General features: G+C 41.6%; 1 protein-coding gene across 1 annotated transcript in view; it reads left to right on the top strand.

The window, feature by feature from the left end:
- The window catches only part of LOC308131844 (tomoregulin-2-like), a gene marked incomplete at its 5' end in the record, with an annotated part of 150,289 nt that overhangs the window by 43,608 nt on the left and 84,642 nt on the right, over window positions 1-22,039 (top strand). The window contains 1 exon segment of the mRNA XM_080498712.1: window positions 9,634-9,763. Coding sequence (XP_080354838.1) covers window positions 9,634-9,763 — 130 coding nt within the window.

The raw sequence follows: 22,039 nt of genomic DNA, 5'->3' as shown, positions 1-22,039 counted from the left end.
TTTCTGATTGATGCAACAAGGATTGCGAGCTTTCACTGGTGCATTGCTGATCTCTTGGCTACGAGCTCTGCTGTCATCCTCTGTTCAGTTCTGGGTCTTTTCGGTGGTTATGGCCTCTACTCTCTCTGGAACATGAATCCCCTTCTGGACAATTTAGGAATTGGAGGTACTTTTAACGAGAGCTTGGAGTTTATTGATTTCTTCCGTTGGTCCCAGAGCCAGACATAATGTGATGTGCTGATGTAATGAGTATCTAATCCTCAAAATGAAATAAAATACCACGGGTACACAAAATATTTTAAGTTTGCTGAATTGTCTTTCATAAGGTTTGTCTACACAACTTAATTAGTTGAATTACTTTGAACATTTGTTGTTACCATGCTGTGTTTGTTCTGCTTATTCCTTTGGAGATGTGTTGATTCAACTTTTAAAATATCTTCAGTTAGTAAGACTTCAATTAGAATTCAAGAATCAATAACTGAAAATATTTGATTTGAAAATATATTTATAAAAAAAAAGTTTACACTGCTTTGCTTTTTTATTGACATTGAGCATTCGGGTTTGAAGAAAATGAGGCGACTGTTGGAAAAATGTGTTAGTAAGTTAAACAAAAGCCTTACAGATCAAAGAATAATAACTAAGACGTGGGAAAAAAAATGTCTGTGAGTTGCTTCCCTACCTTCTGTACAAACTCGAGGGATCAGAAACAAAAGGAACGAATAATGTGGTGGTAGTGAAACTGGGCTGCTTCAGTAGAATTGTTTTTTTTTTTTAGTGCTGTATTTATGGGAACGTTTTCTTACAACCCATTCAGAGCTTTAAGCAGCACCAAGTTACAAAGAGAAGCTATTAATTTGTACTATTCCATACTGAATTATTTAAAAATCTATTTCTTTGACGTGTGTTTATTGCGGGTGGGAAGCTGCCGTCGCCCCACTGTTGCTCAGCCTTGAGTTGAATGGGAACGATGTCGATGGTGGGATCAATGATCTACTTTGAGGATGATGCCATGCTGACTGCAATCCGTCACTTTATGAAATGCAACTTGGGTCTATTCTTTAATAATCTGCTTCCCGTTGTCGTTAACGATCGGGTTTACGAGGGCTCGGCAAGCGTGAACTTTGAAGCTCAGATAATGTACTGTCTGATGCTGCCAAGGACTAGCTCTTCAAATGTGAGTCTAATTATTACTTGTTTTACAAATGCACTCTTCTTTAAAAATGCATCTCTGCCCAGACTTCTTTGTTTTGTATCTATGCAGTACAAGAGTTTGGCAATCTTAATGCTGATCTAACTAAGCAAGTATCGACCCATTGTTTAAAACCGTGACAAACTTAAGGCCTGTGGGCCGAAACCAGCCTACAATGGGCTCTAATTTGACCTACAAAAACATCAAGCAAATCAGAACAAATATTAAAGAAAACATTGATTTTGTAATCATTTTTTTCTTGCAAATTTGTTAAACATAGCACACACAACAAAACACTTACACCTGTGTTGATATTTTGTGACACTGCCATGAAAGATAGCAAACCAGCATTATTCTCAAAGCCCTGCTGTCAGGGTGAGTTTGTAAAAGCATGCATAATCCACCAGCTTTTTTCACATTTCACTGCATTTTGCAACAGAAGGTCTCATTAAAATTGCATTTATGTTGACACTATTTCACCGATCCAGCCCACTCAAGATATTGGACTGTATGTGGCCCCCTGAACTAAAATGTATTTGACACCTCTGGTTCAGTAAGACATGAGTTGGGTGAAAAACGAGGCACTAAAACGGATGCGCCTCCATGCCTGTAACTGGATCTTCTGTAGAAAACCTTTGGAATGGTTTCAGATCTCTTGGTCTTGGATCGCTCCGCTGTTGTTATTTGATTCCACCACAATGACTGTAAGATTATCAGTAATTCCACATCAAGTGTTTAAGCAATGATCTAAAGGGAAATGAATTTCACTGCACTGGCTCTGTATATTACGTGCTTTACTGTATTTCATTAAAGGTATATTTAAAGGATTTTGTTGTTTACCACATTTACATCTAATTTAAGGCAGAGAAGCATAAAGGGAAACTCAGTTATGTGGACATGAAAGTATTAAAGGCTTAGACTGTTTTCTATTGCGATACATGGTTCCCAATGTAATATTTATTTTTACTGTAAAACCTTCATATCTATTATAGTTTGAACTCCAGCTGGCACCAGACATGAAATGGCTTGAATTCTTAGCATATTTACAAAGCTCCTGTAAAATGGAAGGCAAACACAAATTTTATGTTTATGTGCATTTGTGGATGATCAACTAAGAAGGATAGTTTTGCTTGCATTAAGTGTTGTTTACTTCAGTGCATTATGCCAGAAATTGTAAAATTTCCCTGTTTGGTTGACTTTGCAATGAAACAATTGGATGAAATGCTGAGATTCCACAAGCACAAAATTAAATGTGATCCCCTGGAGTTCGGCAGCAGTTATCGAATATAGCAGAGCATTAAAATGAATAAATATGAATTTGCCCGAAAAAAGAAACTCAATACGAGAGATGATCTGTCCCAAAGATAACACTGGGATAAACAAGAGCGACAGAAGTGATTCAGCAAAGATTGCAAGACCTCAGAAAGGACACAACACAGAAAATATGTAATAAAGTGTGCAAATAAAAATGGTGGGGAGCCAGCTATGGAAATGTCTCTCAGAACAATAACAGCAGCTAAAAACTCCACAAAGCAAAAGTATTCACACATTGTAAATTACATTACTCGATGTTAAGCATACATTTCTTGTATTTTGTGTGCTCTGGTACACACGTCCTAAAATACCCTTTCATGAAAGCACAAAAACGATACAGTGCCTCAAGTCACAAGCTCTGCGTTTAGCTTTAGGTTGATTTAGCTAGAGAGGGTGAGCAGTAGTTTCTCCTCTCGAAATATCAAGAAAACATGTGAGAACTAAAATCTCAAATTTCACACTTTTTTCTAAATGATCAAGCGCATTATAAAGTACTTGGTCCATCTCAGGTTTTGAGCTCGGAATGTAATGTATAGATTTACATTTCACTGACTTTTTACCACTTAACAGGTCCAAATGTGCCGTACACTGTCACATTCACACTCATGCACCAGTGTTGACAGCTGCCATGCAAGTTGCTCAGTCGATACCTCGGGAGCAATCTGAGATCCAGTGCCTTGCGCAGGGACACTTCGACAGGAGGGATGGGAGATCGAACTTGCAACCCTACAAATGAAAGACTACCTGAGCCACAGTATTCACACATTTTCACAAGGTATTCTTGTCAAAGAGGAGAACATATTCCCATAGTTCAATTTGAGTTTTAGAGCGCCAAATAAAACAGTAATTTCAAGGCACTTTTACAGAGAAAAACCAACAATTCCACATGAGCGAGCAGAGGAGACAGTGGAAAGGAGTGGGGAACCTTTTTAACAGGAAGCAACCTGCAGAACCAGACTCAAGGTAGAGACTTTCTGCTGTTCCGCTTGGTGTTAGGGAATACAAGGAGAGAAAAGGACAGACGGAAGGATTGTGGGGGTTGGAAGAAATATCAAGTAATATTCTGTTTTATTCATCTCTGGCTCGACGTCTACATCTCTGTCTCACTTTATAAGAATATCCCCCGCGAGGCTGCAGTCCACACACACACCTCTCAGCGTGACTTTCTGTGAGTAAGGGTTTGCGATATGTGACTAATTGTTGCTTGGAGTGATGACCGTTTTGCATATGTGGCGGTTGCAGGGATTTTGGCGGCGAAGCGGGGAGCCCTGCTGGACGGGCGGATGCGTCATTTGTTTTCTCGCTTATTGAGGCTGATTTTCTGTCATGTTTATTCTTGCCGCATTTCTCAGAGCTCTCCTCCTCAAATTGGCATGCTCCTTCCCTCTGCTCCGTAGTCATGCATTGATGCGTGCACCCGCCTTCACTTTGCATCGCTCCTCTCCTTTGTCTCCCACTCGCACGGCTTGCTCTCATGCTCGTCCATCCCTCGCCTGCTCCAGCTCGCACCCCCACTCCCCCTCGCTCCTACAGCCACTGCTCTCATCCTATTGTCCTCTCACACCCATCACTTGCCCTTTTCCACCTTCCTGCCCACCTTCCCCTACCTCTTCACCCTCGTGTCCTCTTTATATTCATCTCCCTCTCTTTCCCACTCGTCTCCCACATCTCCTTCATCCTATCATGTCTTTGTTCCATTTCTGTCAACCAGCACTTATGTCAAAATCACTGGGATGTCTTATGGAGGCACTGACTGAATGATGATGGGCTACGTTGTTGTGTGTTGTGACCTGGTAAGGACCGGATGCAGATTTTTATTTTTTATTTTTTCCACAGGCAACGTTGTGAAAGCTTCTGCTGCTTTTTTTTTGCTGCCGTGTGCCTGTGCCGGATCCCGGGCAGGTATAGAGACAACAGGTACTGGCAGCGGTTCCAAAGCTTACCTTGTGGAAATTAGATGAACGGGGTGTATGAGGGTAGGCAGAACCACAGCAGCCCCTGCAGGAGGTTTGTGGAAACTAGATTTCTTTTGAAAAAAAAAAAAAAAAAAACAAGTGTGGAGAAGAATGGAATCTGGATCAATGTAGATGCTTGACAATACTGGATAACATGATGTTAGTGCAGCTCTGTGGAGAAGTTAATACAAGTACCTACCTCAGTGTACTTGTGCACACATATTCACTTGTATCAACACTCTTCCCATCACTTAACCACTGCAGTGACACGCAGCAGCATGAATGCGCTCCTGCTATGATCTCATAGCGAGGCCCCCACAACTGTCTGGGTTCCATCAGGGCTGGGTTGTGGGGCAATGTCTATGACTTTTGCAATGCTCGAGCCAGCGGGCACATAAGGCTGTGCCATATGGCCCCGGGCACCAGCCCCCACTTTTCTGTCTGCTGAGAATTGTTGAGGATCGAATTTTTCTCACCTTCTGTCTCATTCACCGCATCTCATTACCATATCCCCCCCCCCCTTCTCCTCTAGAATTCTTCCCTCAAATGATCCCACCTCTCACTCTCACTCGCTTGCTCAAAATTTTCTTGACACATTTCGTCTTTTCTGTCTCCATTCATCTGACAGTCACGCGGGCCGACTTACAGTAAAAAGTGCAACAGCTGACGAAGCGTATATTTGCGGGCTGCCAACATCACACGCTGCTAGTTATCAAGGAAATAGAGGATCAAAGCGGCAGCGCCCCGACAAGGGCTATAACAAGAACGTCTTTGTCTCTGTTACGGTCTTATGCTGTCTGAAGGAGCGGCGTGTGAAGAAATGTGAGTCGGTGGAGAAACTTTCAAATCAGTAACCTCCTCGGCTAACTCTCTTCCTGTCACGTCAAGAAGCAGCTGCAGATGAATAAAGAGAAGTTGGGAGATAAGTGTCAACATTTTTTTTCCCAAACAAGAGTAGTCAAAGATCTCTTGAAAGATTCCATCAAGATTTAAAAAAAAAAAAATCAATCTAAAGTTTCAAACCTTCGCTGACTGATTTGTTTGAGATTTTTGAGTCTTTTTTTTTTTTTTTCTGCTCACGTCTGTATTCTGTATTATTCTGCTCACCTGAAGTACAACAATGATGCAACCAACATGCTCCACAGGACCCATGAGACTCTCCTCTAAGACCGCATGTGGCCATTTCTGGGTGAGACTAAGACGTGAAGCGTCCGTCCAGAAAGTGAGAGGGTTTAAAGCCCACCGCATCCTCTCCCTTCCAAGGGTTGAGAGCCAAGTGCTGTGGAAGATCAAGAGATGGGTTAAGAAGGGGGGTGGTTGTGGGGAGGTGGGGGGGGGGGGGATTTCATCGAGAAGAAGACACTCGTAATAGACCCCTGCAGCATTCTGCTGGGCATCTTTCCCTTCTGTTGCATCACGCCTGGCAGAAAGTTAAAGTCCCCAGGTTAAGGACAGTCCAAGCCAGATGGGAGAAAGTGTGTGTGAGAGAGAGAGAGAGAGACAGAGAGAGAGAGAGAGAGACAGAGAGAGACAGAGAGGGGGGAGACGATTGGGAATGGCAAAAAAAAAGGCTCAGACCCTGCAGTAAGCTATTCAGAGCGTCTTTGTGGGGTTGCCATTTTTTCATTCTCCCGCTGTCCTTTGAGGGGATTTTCTTTTTCTGTTCCTTTTCTCCTCTCTCTCTCTCTTTCTCTCACTCTCTGTCCCTGTTTCTTCTCTTTTTTCTATTTTGTGATGTTCGTTTTTTTTCTTCTTTCTTTCCCTGTATGCTTCAGTTTCTTGAGGCACTATGGCTCTTTTGTATCGTGCCAAATTTGTTGAACCAGGGCTCCATCTCTCCATTTCTGGCCGTCTGCATCTTACTTCTATATTTCCCTTTACTTTCATTACCCCCAGCCTCCTTCTGTCTCATTCCAATCCATTTCCACTGGCCAGTTAGCCAGAATTTACTCCTGTTTTCCTTTTTTTGTTGTTGTTTGTTGTGGGGGGGGGGGGGGGGGGGGGGGTTGGGGGGGTTGCCTCTCGTCATCTCCACTGCCTCTCCGCTTCCTACATTCCAATCCTTTTGATCAAGGGCCATTGTGCCGCTTCTCTTTCCCCTCGTTATTCCTCCTTCTTTTATTGTGTTCTATGTGTAATCGGCCATCTTTTTCCCCCTCAGCTTGTTAAAAACAATGTTGGCACTTGATGGTTATGACGCTCCCATGGTTATTTTTGTGGTGCTCCTTGTGGCTGACATACCTACCATGAGCGAAATCCAAAATGTCTTTTCTTATACCTTGGAAAGTGTAGTGTTTCCTTTATTATTCACACGCTGAAGGCTTTTTTTTCTTTGCACCAACATATGGTAAAACATGTGACATCTCTGTTCCTCTCTGAAGTCTCAAATTGTCTGTTTTCAACTTTGTTCCCTTTTAATTAATCTACATATGTCATGTAAAAATCTCGCTCCTCAAGGACCATGTTGCTAACATTAACAAGCAGCCACACAACAGATGGGACAGTCAACAAATATTGATGCACAAGTTTCAAGGTGGGCCTTGTGACATTGCTGGGATTTGAACATTTCATTGAAGCAAAGACAGCAGCCATGATTTCCATGAAGAAATGCATAATTTTAAGAAAGAGCTGTCATTTAGAAATGACCAGGTCATAATGCATGGAGTTTATCAGAATTCAATGAAGAACCAGTGCTCATGAAAACAAAACAAGCCTTAGACTTGAAATTAATCAAAATTTTCCAATAATGGTGGCTGTAGTTATTGTTACTTTTGCCTTTTGTCACAAAACATGCATTGGTGCACAAAAAAAGCAGGGAATGCTGGTAGTTTAGCCATTGACTTTTCTTTCATTTGTTGCGTTATCACCAATTGCCAGACTGGGTAATTGGAGCTGACAAAACAGTTAATATTGTCTTCACAAATGGGTTTGAAACATAAAGAAGTTGGAGCTCAAAGCACTACAATGGGTTGCTCTTGCCCTGATACGACAATGGGACTCTGTATCTACCGAGAAGCGAAACAAAAAGGCTCCAAGCTAAGCCAATAAGAGGTTTGCATCCCATAAACATGCACAGACTTTGATTTCTGTTAATGCCCCTCCACACTTGTGTCTCCTTTGTGAGAGCCATGTAGTTTTTCTGTGACGGCACAGACAGATGATGTTGCCCAGAGAGAACAGATTCCCGGGCAATCCATCAGAGAATTAAAGTGGTGAACAGAAGTGGAGACAAAGAGCCATGAGCTCCTTAGCCTAATTCCTGTGGGGACTATCCGGTGAAGCCTTGTGTCCTTGTGATGTCACACATTGTCACACGCTCTCCATTTTTCAGCACTTTTTAAATTCAATCAGTTTACGCGCCGTGACTGCGGAGCAACAATTGTGCAGGACCCTCTGATAACCATTCCTTCTTCCCTGGGAATACTGGCTGATGTTTTCCGATTCAATAATCACATTTGTTATTCCTGCTGTGTCGCAGCGGTGAATCAATATCAAATCAAATGAATATCTGTCCTCCATTGGAAATTTTTAAAAAAGCATGATTCAGTGTCATCAGTCATCTGAAAGATCTTGACGTGCTCCGTAGCCTGCAAACCATGTGAGGAACTGAATGAGTAATGTGCTTTAGCAGCTATTCTGCTGAGTGCCCTTGAGCAAGTCACTTAACCTCTTCCTTCTCCAGTGGAGCAACTCCAAGTGAGCAGTGTGAAAATGACCCATTGAAACACCTACAATGCAAAACCAAACTTACATAAAATCCTGTCTTTAAAACAGACCTGCTTTAGGGTTAAACATCTTCAACAGATTTAGGCTTTTCATTCTGAATTTTTTTTGCTAATGCTTTTCCATGTTCTTGGATATGTACAACTCATTATGCTCATGTGTGTATCAGATTTAAACACAAAACCCATATGCTCATTAACAAAGAAGGTGAAAAGTCACTGATGAGCAAATCAGGCATACTTTCATTTTTACTCCTACACAGAAATGTAAATATGCCAAATATTCAACAGTGTAAAACATGTGTCATAACCCTCAGCTCGGTGTTCTTTCTAGAACATATTTCTACTTTTGTCAGTGATTTCAATGTGTATAGCCAATTTGTGTATCATGTAAATGTGCCTTTACATTACCAGGTTGAGGTTGAGGTTGGTTCAAAGCTTGTGTAAAGCTGGAAGGTTTCCCCTGTCTTCCAGAAATAGTTCCTACTACCTGTACCATGAGATGTTCAGGAAGACAAAACACACTGGTAGAAGAGATCTGCCAAGTTAAAGACCAGAGGCTGTTCATCCAAACACCAACAGCCCAATGAGGAAAGATCCTTCCACAAACAGGGAAAACACATGAAGGAGGAAAAGAAGCGCACCGAAACAATGTCTCTTGAGCTCAGGAGAAATGTTTCTCACACCAAATCACTTTCTGTCCCATCTTATAGGATCTGCCTCCCAGTTTACACTGGTCTATCAGTTCAGAGCCGAGCAGGCAGGCAATAGGCACCAAGACAAAGAAATCAATTACTCAATTTTGAAGGAACAAAATACAGTTTTTTTTCAAGACATTTGACAAACATAAACTCAAAAAGGTTCAATGTAGGTTCAACATAATTGGAGTGAGCTGATGATCTGATACTTTGTCAATGTAGGAGGTATTTGTTGTGCATGAAGCTCCCAAAAAAATCCCCAATGGGAACTTTCCAACGAGTTGTTTAATTGCCATACTTCTTTCTTGGGCATTTAACAAGTCATTAGAGGGTTAAATTGGTGAGTCCAACTAAACAAAAGCCATAATGTGAATGATTATCTCCTGCAGTGGCAGGGTTATTAGCTTTTGATGATTAATAAGTCTTAGCTTCAGCAGGAGATCTTCGCTCCTGCAGACAGCTGTCAAACACTTCTCGCTCGGCTTCTGGAAGAACCGCCACGCACACTGTTGTCGGTCAGTTTCAGTTAATTACACGACTGCGAGCAGCAGTTAGTGAAGTGAGCGGCGTGGGTGTCTGCAGTCAGTGGAAAATTTCAGCGTTTAAACCATTAAACCAACACGGCGGCATCTATACATTTGTGAATGTTGACAATGTTCGCGGGTTCAAGTGCACATGCACATGCTCAGACAACCTTGTTTTGACCTCTTCCGATCCTTACACGTTTCTTCTGCGCTCTGCTCTCCTCCCTGCAGTGCAACAATGACTACGCCCCAGTGTGTGGCTCCAACAATAAGAACTACCAGAACGAGTGCTTCCTTCGCAGGGATGCCTGCAAGCTGCAGTCTGAAGTACTGATTATGTCCGAAGGCGACTGCCCTGCTGGTATGTATAATTTTCATTATAGCACCTACACAGGCGAACACATGCAGGGGAGCTGGATGGCAACCCGCCCCTGCAGTACACTGAACATATGCACAGGCAGATGACCGCGAATAGGCTCGAGTGAGGAGGAGGCGGCCCCGGTACTTGCTGCACAGCTGTCTGTGAGCATGCATGTGAAAGCAAATGTGAAGCTTAAAACTTAGACCTACTCTCCACAAACTTCCATAGCTAAAAGAAAATAGTATCTGAGGTGCAAGTGTAATTCGGGTATGTAGATCTTCATATACAGCCGTGACACCGATACTGCACTGCGTATCAAAAGATCCCTGATTCAACCCAGCCAGTAGTACATGGTTTCGTCGTCATTCGTTCTCGTGCTCGTCCTCTGATTTCTATTTGCCTTCCTTAAACCTGCACGTTTGCAATGCCATCCGTTACCATTTTGGTCATTTTGTAGTTTCACCACAAATCCCACCCTCCTCATGATTAATGGTGTATTCCCATTCTTGCATAATACAAAGATTAGATGAGATGATAACAGCCTTCAAAGGAGTTGCTCAAATCGCTTGATGTATGAAATTAAATAAAGAGGTTGACAGAATGATGCAACATCACCGAGCTTCATGTAACCAGCGCAGTGACGGCGAGGCGTCCACACCGGGAGGATGTGGCTCTCATCAGAAGGGAAACCGTGGCGGCGCATGGCCGAGGGGCCGGCGGAGCCCACCGAGTGATAATTGTACCGTTTATTTTGACTCGCTGCTTTAGATGGGAACTCAGAGAAATTTCGACAGCTGTGACCTTTGGTTGTGCAATGTTTTAAGGAAATGTCAAAAGGCACACATTATAAATACTGGCCAAATTGTCGTAGGTGGTTACTGTAACACTGTAGCCACGAGGCATGCTCAACAAAGCAGAAAATTGAATGACTTAATCACACATCTTCTTCAGAGCTGTTTCTCTTTCCTTTTTTTTTTTGCTGGATTGTGAAGGTACTTTTTCTTGTTATCTTCCTCAAACGGGGGATTAACCTATAAGGGATTAAGAGGCCATTAGTGTCTTTTTTTATCCCAAGTAATGCAGAAAGCTTCTCCCTCTTTGGGCACGTGTTATCTGCTCTGTCGTGCTCATTAAGGAATGTTAGCATTCTAAATGCTGTGAATTAACATTGTAATGATTTTTTGAGCGTCAACATACTGACAAGGTAGGGGTTTTTTTTGTTGTTTTTTTTTCCTGGCGCTCGTGTTCCGGTTCATGGCTCTATTGGCTCGGTTCACTAAAAACGACAGACTCTTTTTGATAAATTTGTTTGTTGCTTAAATTTATTTAGGGTTTCACATAATGTAGAATTATGTGTAGACTTTATTAGTATCACACAAAACATCAGGAAAAAATTTACTGTTGTGGCTTAATATGCTCAACATAAATTACTTTCAAAGTACAAAAACTAAAAGATTTTTGGTTGTTTGTCTGAAGATTTCAAGTTTCAAGTTTTTACAGTGAAATGGTATAGATCACAAAAAAATGAAATTCAAGTAAAAAGAGTAGAAATAAAAGAAAAACAGAACGATTACATACAGCCTCAACAGGTAATTGATGCTAAACGCCTCCGTCCTCATAAACTGCTGTCTGTCTGCAACATTTTCCTCCAAATTAACCATCTATCATGTTTGCTTTGTGGGAAGAAATGGGTTATATGTGCTGATATTGACAGTGAAAGCAACAAGCTCAAAGGGATCAAATATCACAGGGCCCATTAAACAATTCACAAAGACAAATACTTAAATATGTGTGAACTCAACATCTGTCAGTGGAGATATTGTCTATAAATAAAACCCCAGATTTGAGAAAGAGTTGAAGTGCATGCGAGAGATGATTGAGTGATGAATGTCACAAATTCAAATCCAGCCTTATGATTTCTATCTTCTTTATTTGATTGTCTTGTTGGATTTTGTTTGAATTTCAGTGGTGAAATATTCTCAGATGGCCTATTGTTTGTTTTAAAAAAAAGAAAATAGAAAAGATCTCATTCTGCTTACAAAATACGTATGTTTTAGTAGTAGTTTTAAAACTTCAACAATCCCTTGTGGGTTTTATCAGACCTTGAGATATGATGCTATTGGGCTCTATTGCAGCTCCTGGCTTCAGAAATGCATCATAATTCCTCCAATAATAGAGATGTTATGACAGGAGCAATGCAACAAGGCTAATTTCAGCTATCTAAGATCTCCACTTTTTTTACTCAGGACCCTGGAGTGCAAATTATGCATAAACGTAGGCTTAAATTAATTGGTGTATTCTTTATGATTTAAGTAATGTGTCTTCAAGCAAAAGAGACTTCAATCTTGTTGTTTTTGGGAGATTTTAAGTTCCATAATGAAGCTTTTCTATGTAATATGTCTAAGTTTTTATACATTTTATCTCCATGCATAGCAGTCTTGTACTGATCCACAGCTTGAACAGAACAACCTGTGCACTTGAAAGGTGAATTGCGCCTGTTTGAACAAGCGTGAAGTCACACTAAGGCTTATTATTAGATCAAAAAAAATAATCTTTGCACGCTACAAAGGTTGCATTAAAAAACAGTGTGAGCAGATTTATATACCTGTAAATGTTCCACTTATTACTTTTAACTTGCTTCTATTAAAGCAAAAAGAACGGGATCAATTATGTGAAAATGTAACTTTTTGTTCTTTTTACTCAATTCAAAATATACTTATAAAGTGAATGAGGATATATACCCATGCTGAAAGAGTTTTAACATACATTTGATCGATCTGAACAATTAGATTTTCTGATTACCAGAAGACCTGAAGATCTGAAGAGCCAGTTGAAGATCTCCAATAGCAACATCAAAGCTGTCTTACTCTACAGTGCAGGAACCTGGGGGGGGGGGGCTAATAACATCACAGAAAGAGTCCAGGGAGATTTGACATGTGTAAATCAAATTTTCACAACCTCAGAGCAGTCAAAACCCAGTGGTCTTTTGATGACCCCAGGTTGAGAACCACTGTTCTATTTAACTGGTATATATGTAAGTAAGGTTTCCCAGTGTGATGTCTGTAATCCCAAACTGACAACCTGACATGGATGAGCACATACTTAAGAAAAGGTGCAGCTGGCCCCAGAAGAATACAGCTATTACTGGGTCATGTGAGTGAATCTGCTGGCAAGGTGAAGCCAGTGTTTTTTTCTTTTCGTTCTTTTATTTATTTATTTATTTATTTATTTTTGTATCAACCGTGTGTGAATCAGTGCCGAAGCCGGGATAGTGGAGGTTTCTCAAGTTGAGCAATTGCTGACTCAGTCGGCCTCGCTGACAGGCAGCCAGCAGAAGTCCATTAAAAAGACCCCTTGAATGGGCAGAACTCAGCAGAGGCAGCATGTGGAGTTCGGGGAGGAAATGTTACCGTAGTAACCAGTGTGTGTGTGTGTGTGTGTGTGTGTGTGTGTGTGTGTGTGTGTGTGTGTGTGTGTGTGTGTGTGTGTGTGTGTGTGTGTGTGTGTGTGTGTGTGTGCGGTCACATGAAGCCTCTTTAAATTTGTCCATTGTGTGTGAGGTCCTTTTTCCAGACATGTGATGAGTGTAAGCCAGTGTGTGTGATATGGATTTCAGTATCTTTCTGAAGCGCGGGGGGATAAGGACACCTTGTCTTCCCGTACAAGCAGCACCACTGAGAACTTAATTCACGGTTTAAACAGGGATGTTGGTGCAGTCTTCTGACAGACCGCGCCGCTGGTTCGATATTCTCTCTGCAGTGTCTTGGTTTACAGTTTACTCTGGCGTTCGTCCAGAACAAGGTCACAGTAAACAAATGTACTATCTCGGGGACTGGAGTGATGATTTTTAAAAAAACTTTTAATATGCTGGTGCTCATCTGATTTTATGCAAATACAGCACAAAGCAAGACACTGCTGTTAATTTCACTTTCTGCTTGTTAATGATCAACTCTGAATTTTTTGTGACTTTAAGGACTTCCGTTTTAGCTTGTTTCATTGATATGAAAATAATATTAATTAAAAAAAGCTGTGATAGATAAGGTGTGAAACAGTAGCATAAATATGAAAGTGAAATCAAATCAGGTGTGTTCTCAGTCTGTATTCAAATCTGGGCTGTGACCCCTCGAGACAAAGAAGTGTAAAAATATGCATTGACAAAAATTAAATGGTTGAAAAACAAAATCTTGCATTTCGGTTGCACTGGCCCCAAGACACAAAGGATAATAGAAGATGGAAATAATAAGTTAAAGCACACACATGTAAGGGATAATGAACAGCCTACACACACACACACACACACCAATGTGCGATTTCAACCCAGCAAAGTAAGCATTTCTTTGTTTCGATCGTCGGTTCTCAAAGTGGGTGCAGAGGAAGCAGGAGGAGGAGTCTGGGGTTCATGGAGATGCCTTTTTTTCCCCCCTTCTAATAATTTCTGAGAAAAAATAAACAAATCCTGATAAAAATCTAGAACTTGAGAGTGGAACCTGAAAAATACCAGCATCTTCATAACTGAATTTATGTGAGGTGTACTTAAGTCAAATCAAAATCATGAACTGTGCGTCAACACGTCGGGGGTCGATCCAAACGTAAACTTTCAGGGTTCCATTAAAAAAAAGCAAAAAAACCAAACTGAGTTTATTTGTTTAGGGGGTAAAAATCCAAACAAGAGCAGAGAACACAAAAACCATAAACTACAGTCTAGGGAACACGAGGAATCGCAGAGGAATCAGGAATAACAAGACGAGCCGACACAGACAACAGGGGGAGAGGGGTTTATATACACAGTGAAGCCAGGGAGAACACAGGTGACGCACATCAGTGCTGAGCAAGGGAAGAAAACGATAGAATGATTGAAAACATGAGGTGAGTCACACAGGGGCAGACAGACACAGAGACCTGACACAAAAGCCTTAAAACCAGATATAAAACTACACCAGGTATTTAAAAATACAATTGATCAAAGAACGGATCTGAGGTTCAGGTTACGTTGTTGTTCAAGTGAAAGCACTTCACTTTTGCCTTTTTGTTTTAGAAAAATGTCTTGATTATACAGCGTTTTGAAAACGATGTCAGATGCTGTTTTAAAGTTAATCCACATATACGGGCGCAGAGAACAATACGGGGTTAAGAATAACAATCACGAATACACAGTTTTTCGTGTGGACAGACAAAGTTGGATTTATGGGATATCACGCTGACTCTCATCGATAAAACTACCAAATCCCGGGAGAAAATGTACTGGGAGTTATGTCACTGGAGGCAAAATTTGTTGTTATTATTCATTTACTCGCACGTGTGGATTTATTTACTATGGCGCGCTTGTGCAGTGGCAGTGTTTATTTTTTTCAAACAGTGGCATTCTTAGTGACTCCGACCATTGTTGTCATGTAAACGGACACCCAGAATGCTAGAAAGGTTTTCTGTTGCCTTATACTTAGAAAAAAAAAGGTTTTTAAACTGCAATACCTGCAGCCAAAAATGACCCCCGGATGAATGTATATTAATGGCGCTGTTTTTAAATATTCATTAGCTGTCTTTTGATATCACCTATTTCACCGACTGGCTGGCACCTTAAGTTCAATTGCAAACCAAACAATCACAGATTCTCTTCTACTCTACTCTTTCTGTCATCTTATCTCAAGCCGTCTTCCTCAGTGAGCGAGCAACACATTTGAATCGTTAAAGGTTTTACTGTGCACGGTGTCATTCCAGTACCGGAAACTCCCAACGTGAGAAGAATTAGAAGATAATTGTTATTTCTTTTTTCTGCCAGCTGTGTTTCCCATTCAAGTTACTTATTGTCATTTCATGGGTTGAAAATGCTTTTCTTCTCCACTCTTACTCCTTGAATTTCCCGCCACAAATATCAGCACAATTCAGAGGCGAACCCCGTCCATGCAGGTCTAATTAGTAGCCCAATGCTTCTAAATGTTCTGTTAAGTCTTTCTTAAAACCTGACATTTGATAAATTACTGTTAAAAGCCATTCGTTCGAGCTCCTCCAGGCTTTTGGAGGGCCCTCCTCACATTTGTGCCCTTGTTAACGTAGTTCCACTGTTCCCCTCACTAAGAAGCCCCTGGCTACGTGGAAGCTTTTCTTATATAACCCAGTGTTACACAGAAGCCCATCATGTGGAAAAGTATGGTAGGCAGCTACTTCTGAAGTGTTTCCTCTCTGCTCTCTCCAGCACTTAGCCATTTAGCTGATACTCTCAGCATGGCTAACGTACCAATGAGAGCAGCGGTGAAATATGCCGAAAGGCCGTGAAAGCCGGCGATACGAGAGACTAATAGCAAAGAATGGAAACGCTTCAGCTGCTTTATCACACATGCTCGGCGGCAAAAAAAACAAGCCCAAAACCGTCTTTCTCTCATGTCTTGTTTCTCTGTCTGTCTTTTCTATGTCCTCCTTTTCCATTTCCATCCTCCAAAATCCCATTAGCAGCAACACCACCCAGTGTAATGGATATATGTCAGCTCGCCTGTGCCAATACTTGTTTCCCTACCCGAGTGAGAGATATCATGGAACAGACACCTGGGGGTAAAAACAAAAAAAAAAACTGAAAGAAAGTCCCAATCTTGTATTCATAAAGTAAAAACCTCCAACAACCACCACATCCAGTACTCATTTATATCCCATCCTACTAATCATCATGTCACAAGATCCTCATCAGCAGATCGAGTTTACATCGGTGTCGTGTTTAAAGACGCTTTGTTGCAGACGCAGACGGAGGCATTAGCATTAATTCCGTGTTTTCCGGTGACCTGATGAACGGAGCCCCCAACATCTACACTTCCCCTGTCGGCTCTTGTTTTGGCCCCTGGCAAAATCTGAAGTGCAATATCTGTTTCTTTAACAGCTAAATACTCTGCTATGCTAATCAGCCAGTCGCAGACTTTGTCTGTCGGCTGTTTTGGTGCCGTCTCGCCAGCGAAGGATGGGTTTATCAAAGCTTCCTAGCAGAAAGTAGATTTCTGCCACTGCCGGGAATAATGCTGATGAGAGCTGGGTGACTGAGTAGGAAAACATTTGAACTCAGTGCGATCAAACAAAAACAACAAGCTGGAAGAAGCACCGCAGAGCTGAGGAGAGCAATATCTTCTGCTGTTAACTTTACCACTTGTATGTGTCTGTGTTTTTGGAGATATCCTTGAATGTTTCCCCAGCCGTTGAATATTTGATGTTGTTTTAAAGTTTTATGATAACTTCACGTCTACTTAGATTGATCAAAACACAGATGCTTGTCTCCTGTAGTTATGATTTTTACAGCTGATTTCTGTGCGTTGAGCTGGTGTCAGAAACGAGTCTCAGGGCCATAGAATACAGTCCGTCCTACGTTTCCCCTCCATCAGTTTTGATCTTGTCACCCCTGTGAGTGTCCCATCTCGTTACATTACCAGATCTCATATTGTGCTCGTGTGCCCAAGATGGACACCCGGGATCCTTCCCGCGTCACCTTGCAGGTTCACATGGCCCCATTAAGCCTCGTAGGTGCTGCCAAGGCCAAGAGGCCAGACGTTTGAGTCTGCTGTCGCTCCAAACAGTAAACAGGAGGCCCGCTGAGGTGCCAGCTTCATGCTTGGAGTTGACACTGAGGCATCAGCAAACACCATCTGATTCCAAAGCCTTCTGCCTTTTGTTCTGAAAGGACAGTGAGTTTGGAGAATGTTTGCTTCAGCAGCTATATCAGTGGTTTATTCTTGTGGCATCTGACAAAGTTTAGTGTTTCAGCTTTTAGCTTGATCAATTTGACTAGTCAGAAAGGAGTAAAGCTAATTAGCACTCGCTGCGTCCTCGCCCTTTCCACTCTCTATTACCTCCATGTCACCGACAGATAAGGAAGTTGTGATTTAAAAGTCGATAAAAGGAAGCGCTCTCAGCAGTCCAAAGCTGGTGAAAGCTGATTAGCACAGGATGGCACCACTTTCCCTTCACATCAGGCGCTAGCCCCGGCACAGTGAGGAGCCGTTAAGCATTAGCTTAGCGAAGCGAAACAAACCCAGCAGTCTTATTTTCCCCAAAGGAGGGGGAGTAAAGCTAAGGCAAGCGCTAACATGGCATTTTCCAACTTACTTCGCGGAGTGAACCTCACAACTTTCAGGAAGTCGTTAAACGGAAAGAGTGAGAGGAGCTCGAACCGACACACTGTTTGAGATGTTGATGGCGTGTTTAATCACCGTTTTGTGTGACTGCGATGCCGGAGTGCCGATGGATGACGGGAGCCATATGTCTGGCTGATGATTTAGGAAGCTCCCCTCTGGGTTATCAGCAGACTACAGAAATCAGAGAGACGATGTAAGAATAATCCCACATTACAGTACAGAGGAGTCATCAATATCATGCTAATTTTCTGTGTACAGTAAACCTCTTGTCATTTCTAATTATTTGAAAAGTCTCTGAATTTAAAGCGATTACGTTGGGTAATGATAATTAATATGTTATTGATCACTGTAGATCTTGACGGTGATGTGACACCACATTATTGATATTGTATGTACAGCACAGTGGGGCTCCTGGGCCACAAGTCGCCACCCTCCTCTCCCATTGTCAGATTTGTAGGCTTGGTTTGTCCTTGTGTCTATCCTTACATTGCCATTTTCTAAAACTTTTTAATTTTCTTTATATAAATAGAAACTGTATGTGCACCGTTTACATAAATTGTCAACTGAAAACGCAAATTTTGGTTGATGTCAGATTTCACATTCATAGGTATTATCAGACGCGTGCCAATAAGAGGCTTTAGAGTTCAGAGTAGAAGTCAGGTATGCATGGCTTTACACAGAAGTCTGTGTTTTAAACCCCTTTCATTGCTTTCCTATCATGATTTCTTGTGAAAAATTACAAGATAAAAGGCACGCTGGGAGAAGGCAGGTGAATGAAGCAGATTAGCGAGACTTAAACCCCCCTTAATGAAACATACCCTGATTAAATTAGGTGTGGGTATTTACCGCAGAGAAATGCAAAAGCTCAGACTGTAAAGGTTCAGTTGAAATGTGCGTGTGGCAAGCATAAGTCAACAAAAGTGTGATTGTAATTTCCACTGCTTGTCCCACTTATCATCTCACCACAGTTTTACGACATACTGTTTTATCCAGTGTGCCGTTTGTCCGGTGAGATAGTGAAAAGCTTTCTTTGAAACCTGGCATTCACCACCCGCTGTGGCTGCGATATTAAAAAAAGCCTTGACTCCTGCTGGGCTGCGATCACTGCTGCAAAGTTAGATCTTGATTTAACACTCTTTCAAAAGGTGCAAAGCTCATGGAATCTGCGGCCACGTTGGACATATTCAAACAAGCCAGTGTGTCGCTGATCCAGTGCCAGTCGATTGCATGAAGATAACAGGTGGTGTACTGGGGTAATACCACAAAGAAAGTGAGCTTTGTCAAGTATTTAAAAAAAAAAAACTAACTGCGAGTAGATGGAAAAACTATGGCCTTGGCCTCAGATTCTAGCTGTGCCCTTTTGAGCTGAAATAACTAGATGTAGGCGTTTTTGCATAATTGTCAATTGACTCGCTGACATGTTTGACCTATGCTCTACTTAAAATGCTTTCGGTTGCAACGTGTTTGAGAGTTTTCGTGCATGCATTCTAATCTACCCAACAGCATGTAAAAAAAAAAAGAAAAAAAGACTTGAATCTTGGCTGAATTTCTTTCTCTTTTTTTCCCCGACTTTCAATAACCTTCCATTACTTCCTTTTAGATTTGCATGTGTCCTCAAAATCATTATACTGCTAAAGAGCCTACCTTCGGCCCCATTTATACAGCGATTCAAGTAAAAATGAATTGTTTTTGTGTTTTGGTTTCAAAGACGTTGTGTTTTCACGGGAACGTTTTGAAAGCGATGTCCGTTTCCATGTGAATTAATATCAAAACGCTTAGTTAATTCTCAACTTTTAGACGAGTGACTTGCAATGATCTTATAGCGCTTCATAAAATGATGTATAATTAGTTAGTCAATGATTGCAAGGTTCTTTAGGTCGTTAAGTAAGCCTGAACTAAATTACTTCCACCACAATGCTGGGCCTTTGGTCGTATCTGCTGGTACTGGAACAAGACGACAGTTTTTACATATACCGTATGGTCAGTCCTGGAAAGGCTGGCATTTCTCTCAACATCTGGACCACTTACAAATGACGTTCCTTACAGAGATTCGTGTGTTTGATTTCTTTCTGAAGGACCTCCGAGTTGAGCTCTTTTAGATCTTCATTTGACAACACAACATACGTCGATAGCTTCGAGCTCTGAGCCTTAGATGAGACAAGTTCTGTCTGCATCACTCTGTGGTCTTCGTCTCCGGTGAAAAATGTTGCGCTTGCGTTGTCTATTCCATGGAGGTAAACAATTTATTTATCTGAAGGCTTTACAGGTACAAAGTGCAGAAAACAATACTCCACAGCTGTCATATCATTTGTAGCAGCCTTCAAGTGTTATTTACGGCAGAAGGGCAGAGAGGTGTACAAGCAGGTGTGTGTGTGTGCGTGTGCGTGTGTGTGTGCGTGTGTGCAAATGCAGTCTAGTATGTCAGCAGCTCAGTAAGGTAAATAATGCTCCTCTTCAAAGGTTTCGCTTTTCTTCCAATCAGCTGCCCCATAACTAAAGATGTCTCGAATCATGGAGTGATGCATTGCTTTTCTTCTCTTTTGCTCACATTCACAAAACATTTCTTTGGTATCCTCTCTCTGTGACCCTTCATTTGACAGACAAGAAGGTAAAAATATCTCCCCTGCCGTTTTATCACGTTCTCAAAAGCCAGTCTTTTTCTACACGACCTTCTGCCTTTGTACAGATGCTAAAGGTTTTTATTGATCTCCCATGAACCCTTCTGACTTGAGCCTGATCCCTCAAGCGAAGACTTTTCATGAAACACTGCACATTTAGTGTCCCTTTGCTCCAAGGTTGCTGGAATTCTGCAGACTCAAAAAGGGAGAAAGGCGAAGCAGGACAGTATCTGCAGAAGCCGTTCATTCATCTGGGCTACTTTTTTAACCTTTTTTTTGTAAACAAAACTTTGGTCTCCCATTTACTATTAGTTGCTTCTCTTCTTGAGGCCTGAAAGCTGGTTTCAAGAAAGTGGGGTCTTGAATCTCTTGCCTCATTTCCTGCAGCAGGCTCGTAAAAAAAAAGATGCAGATACAGAGGGTGGAGCTGTCCCTGTAGTCTGACGGGCTGTTTCCATTTTGTCAAGCTGGAGATGATTCGTTGCAAGGGTCCAACTCAACAACTCGCGTAACCCCAAGGTTTGATACCATGTCGAATCTTGATACACTGGATTTTCTTACTGCCAGAGATCTCTGGCAACGATTCGATACTTTCTTCCCATCTTTCTCTGTGAAATGCTAATATTTCATGCTCCGGCCCAAATATTTGGCCTTGTTCAACCTGTTTTTGAGATGCTGCTCCCAGTCGTGAATGATTACTGAAGTTTTTCAGCAGACTTAAGTTGGAGCTTTCTGGTTTTAAGAATTCTGCCAGTGTCCAGGTAGTTACTTCTTGCCATGTCACAAGGAGAGGAACCAGGTTAAGAAGATGTCCGATGTTAATTCTCTGTCACTGAGTAACAGTAAGATTTACCATACAGTTTCTAATGATAAAGCCAAATTGAGTCCTCAATCAAGCTCTGATTTCATGATTATAAAGCTCTTCTGATTTGTGCCATTAATCTATCATCCAAAAGATTCTCTGAAATTAATGTTCTTCACATCCATAATCTGACAGGTGAACAATGCCGGGATTTTGTTCTCTGATCAACAGATCAAATCCAGTTTCTCGAAATTCTGCTTCAGTGGAACTCGGTCAAATGTGACCGACTGTGCAAAGACACATTCTGCTAAAATTAGATAACTCGTGACCTAGAAATACAGTTTTTCTGATTATTTTCAAGGTTTACTCTCAGGCTTTACACAAGTGAGGTTTGTTGGGGTTAGGAACGTATTCAAGTTGTTAATGATGAAAGTACAGCAACAGTGAAGAAATCTCTATTTCATCCACAGCTCACTTAGAAAGACATGCAAACTGTCTCACTAATTTAAAGTCACAAGTTACCCAAACAAACTCATTGGACCATCAGTTCCATCTGCTATAAAAGCAGCCCTGCTTCCTTTGTCAGGGGTTGGTGCTACATGGCATGCTATGCTAGCCAACATTATTTGGAAATATATGACATGTGTGGGTCTGCCTTGGGAATCTGCCTCAGCTCTGCTTTGTACCTCCAGAATGCAGTAGTGCTATTTTGATGTGACAAGTGTCACATTGCCTAAGGAATAATTTCCTA

This window comes from Blennius ocellaris, assembly GCF_963422515.1.
Source record: "Blennius ocellaris genome assembly, chromosome: 6".
Taxonomy (NCBI): domain Eukaryota; kingdom Metazoa; phylum Chordata; class Actinopteri; order Blenniiformes; family Blenniidae; genus Blennius; species Blennius ocellaris.
Note: the sequence above shows the minus strand (reverse complement) of the source record. Positions and strands in the feature narration are given on the sequence as shown.